The sequence below is a fragment of the Mizuhopecten yessoensis genome, unplaced genomic scaffold (assembly GCF_002113885.1).
Source record: "Mizuhopecten yessoensis strain PY_sf001 unplaced genomic scaffold, ASM211388v2 scaffold1375, whole genome shotgun sequence".
NCBI classification, from domain to species: Eukaryota; Metazoa; Mollusca; class Bivalvia; order Pectinida; family Pectinidae; genus Mizuhopecten; species Mizuhopecten yessoensis.
Genome location: NW_018404015.1, coordinates 264,818 through 268,765, shown reverse-complemented (window position 1 = coordinate 268,765; position 3,948 = coordinate 264,818). Strand labels below are relative to the sequence as shown.

The following is a 3,948-nucleotide window of genomic DNA, read 5'->3' as shown; positions in this document are numbered from 1 at the left end:
CTTAAGGACGTAGATTAAATGCCTCTTCCATTTCAACTAGAAGAGGGCGCAAAGGAAAGCCAAACTTCTCAAGGAAGTTTTCATTAGAAATAGTTTACAGTATGTTTTCATTTTGATTCTCAAACTCCGACCTGCATGGGTAATGCTCGAGTGTAACGTCGACATCAATGAACTCGTACCGGAAGTATGAAACATTCTATTTTAAAAATATTACAATTAACCATATACATGCAAAACAGTAGGATATCTCAAAGCTGAAACAATATTATAACACCATAATTGATTTAAGTATTTTAATAATAAAATATTGTAACACCTGTGCACAGCAACAACTATAATATCAACGACAACAGCAAAAATGACGTCAAAGAAAATAAACACGGAACCGCGACAAATACAACCATCACAACAACGACAGTGAATAAAACGACGACAAAATGAAGGACGACAACAACAATGATACCGACAACACCAATGATACCGAAAATAACAATGATACCGACAGCATCAATGATACCGACAACAACAATGATACCGACAGCATCAATGATACCGACAACACCAATGTTACCAACAACACCAATGATACCGACAACATCAATGATACAGACAACACCAATGATACCGACAACACCAATGATACCGACAACATCTATGATACCGACAACAACAATGATACCGACAACACCAATGATCCCGACAACAACAATGATACCGACAACACCAATGATCCCGACAACACCAATGATACCGACAACTTCAATGATACCGACAACACCAATGATACCGACAACATCTATGATACCGACAACAACAATGATACCGACAACACAAATGATACCGACAACAACAATGATACCGACAACACCAATGATACCGATAAAAACAATGATACCGACAACAACAATGATACCGACAACACCAATGATACCGAAAATAAAAATGATACCGACAGCATCAATGATACCGACAACACCAATGTTACCAACAACATCAATGATACCGACAACATCAATGATACAGACAACACCAATGATACCGACAACACCAATGATACCGCCAACACCAATGATACCGACAACATCAATGATACCGACAACATCAATGATACAGACAACACCAATGATACCGACAACACCAATGATCCCGACAACACCAATGATACCGACAACACCAATGATACCGACAACATCTATGATACCGACAACAACAATGATACCGACAACAGCAATGATACCGACAACACCAATGATACCGACAACATCTATGATACCGACAACAACAATGATACCGACAACACCAATGATCCCGACAACAACAATGATACCGACAACAACAATGAAACCGACAACATCAATGATACCGACAACATCAATGATACCGACAACACAAATGATACCGACAACAACAATGATACCGACAACACCAATGATACCGATAAAAACAATGATACCGACAACAACAATGATACCGACAACAGCAATGATACCGACAACACCAATGATACCGACAACACTAATGATACCGACAACATCAATGATACCGACAACACCAATGATACCGACAACATCTATGATACCGACAACAACAATGATACCGACAACACCAATGATCCCGACAACAACAATGATACCGACAACACCAATGATCCCGACAACACCAATGATACCGACAACTTCAATGATACCGACAACACCAATGATACCGACAACACTAATGATACCGACAACATCAATGATACCGACAACCCCAATGATACCGACAACATCAATGATACCGACAACAAAAATGATACCGACAGCATCAATGATACCGACAGCATCAATGATACCGACAACAACGATGATACCGACAACAACAATGATACCGACAACAGCAATGATACCGACAACACCAATGATACCGACAACATCTATGATACCGACAACAACAATGATACCGACAACACCAATGATACCGACAGCATCAATGATACCGACAACAACGATGATACCGACAACAACAATGATACCGACAACACCATTGATACCGACAACAACAATGAGACCGACAGCAACAATGATACCGACAACAACAATGATACCGACCACACCAATGATACCGACAGCAACAATGATACCGACAACATCAATGATACCGACAACACCAATGATACCGACAACGCCAATGATTCCGACAACATCAATGATACCGACAACAACAATGATACCGACAACACAAATGATACCGACAACAACAATGATACCGACAACATCAACAACAACAAAATCATTTCATTAACAATGACGGCAATGAAAATAACATCTATAACGACTATTGAGTGTTTTAACTTTAAGCACGTGTATGCTTGGTTGGTTTAACACTGAAATTATTCCCCGGCTACTTTTAGAGATGAATTGTGTTTCCATGGTAACAAACAGATTCTACGGGGTCTTAAAGTGATATATTTATTAGATTTTCGAATATTTGCTTTTTTAATCAAACCTTTCTTGACAACTACTTTATCAAATATATAACAAAAAATAAAATTACTTTTTCTCAGCGAAAGCATATTTTTAATCAGGAAAAGCATACAGCTAGACGTTAATTCCCTTGGTTGGTATACAATGTAAGTGGAAAGGGCTTTACATAAGTTGGACAACTTGTGCCCAATCCCTTTTGTATATTAAATGCAAATAAAAATATGTTTAAATCAAATTGAACCTTCGAGCAAACATTTTACGTGTCAGTAATCCCGCGATGGTTTTTAACAAAACAAATAAATATTATTATTTTTGTGCGTGTCATAAACTGTGCAGAATGAATTTTTGAATTGATTTTGACTTGCGAGTTGCTTTCACTTGTATTATTTCAATTCATATGTCAATAATCCCTTGTGCTTTGTGTTTGCAAAGACGTTCAATTATTAAAAAACCCAACTATCAATTGAGATAACGAAAACGAAATGACATGCCAAATACATGTTTTACTAAGGTGAACTCTGTGTCAAAGTCTCAAATTTTCAAATGGCGAACATTATATCAGATATTTTTCATTTCTTTTCATTAGAAAAGTAATCCATGATCACAACACAAAGCACATGTATGTCAGTGATCAATTCCAAAAGGATTGAAACTATACAAATGTACTTAAAAGTTAATATAACAATACTTAAGGCTGCGCGTGTCAATACTCCCTAGTGTTTTGTATTGGCGAAGACGTTCAATTCATTAAAAAAACTATCAATTGAGATAAAGAAAACAAAATGACTTGCCAAATACATGTTTTGCTAACGTGAACTCTGTGTCGAAGTCACAAATTTTCAAATGGCGAACTTTATATAAGATATTTTGCATTTCTTTTCATTAGAAAAGTAATCCATGATCACAACACAAAGTACATGTATGTTAGTGATCAATTCCAAAAGGTTGCGCGTGTCAATAATCCCTTGTGTTTTGTATTGGCAAAGACGTTCAATTAATTCGGGGGAAAATACATCTTGATAAAGATAAAACCAAAATAAAAAAGAGAAGTCATGCCAAAATGTATACGTCTTTATAAGGTTAACTCTATTTCAAAGTCTCAAATTTTCATTCACAACAAAATGTTTTATATTTATTTTCATAAGAAATATCCTGTGATTACAACAAACAAAATGTCAGTGATAAGTTTAAACATGTTTGAAAATATACTCAAAAGGTGTTGTTTTCGTTTCTTTTCAAATACAATAACAATATGGTTGTTCGCTATTTCAACCCGTACATGTTCGGGAAAAGATATGCCTGTTGTATCCCGCTACATGATCGTACGATGCGACTAATATGGGGACCCCTGGATAATCTGGGGTGGTTTCTTTATTTCCTCTATAAACGGAATGTACCTGCTGCCCCCATTGAATCTTTTTTGTTTCCTATCTTTCCTGTCATCCTCCTTTTCTAACTTCCTTCGTTTCCCTGTGTTGTCCCCCAT

General features: G+C 36.6%; 1 protein-coding gene across 1 annotated transcript; it reads left to right on the top strand.

Moving 5' to 3' along the window:
* The first annotated feature begins 437 nt into the window (after window positions 1–437).
* On the top strand, window positions 438–2,360 carry LOC110460404 (serine-aspartate repeat-containing protein F-like). The gene has a single exon (XM_021513283.1). It carries the CDS (start codon window positions 438–440, stop codon window positions 2,358–2,360), a length of 1,923 nt encoding a protein of 640 aa, XP_021368958.1.
* Window positions 2,361–3,948: the final 1,588 nt, after the last annotated feature.

Excerpts from the sequence above, each read along its gene's own strand:
- LOC110460404 (XM_021513283.1), top strand. The coding sequence starts at position 438 with ATGAAGGACGACAACAACAATGATACCGACAACACCAATGATACCGAA.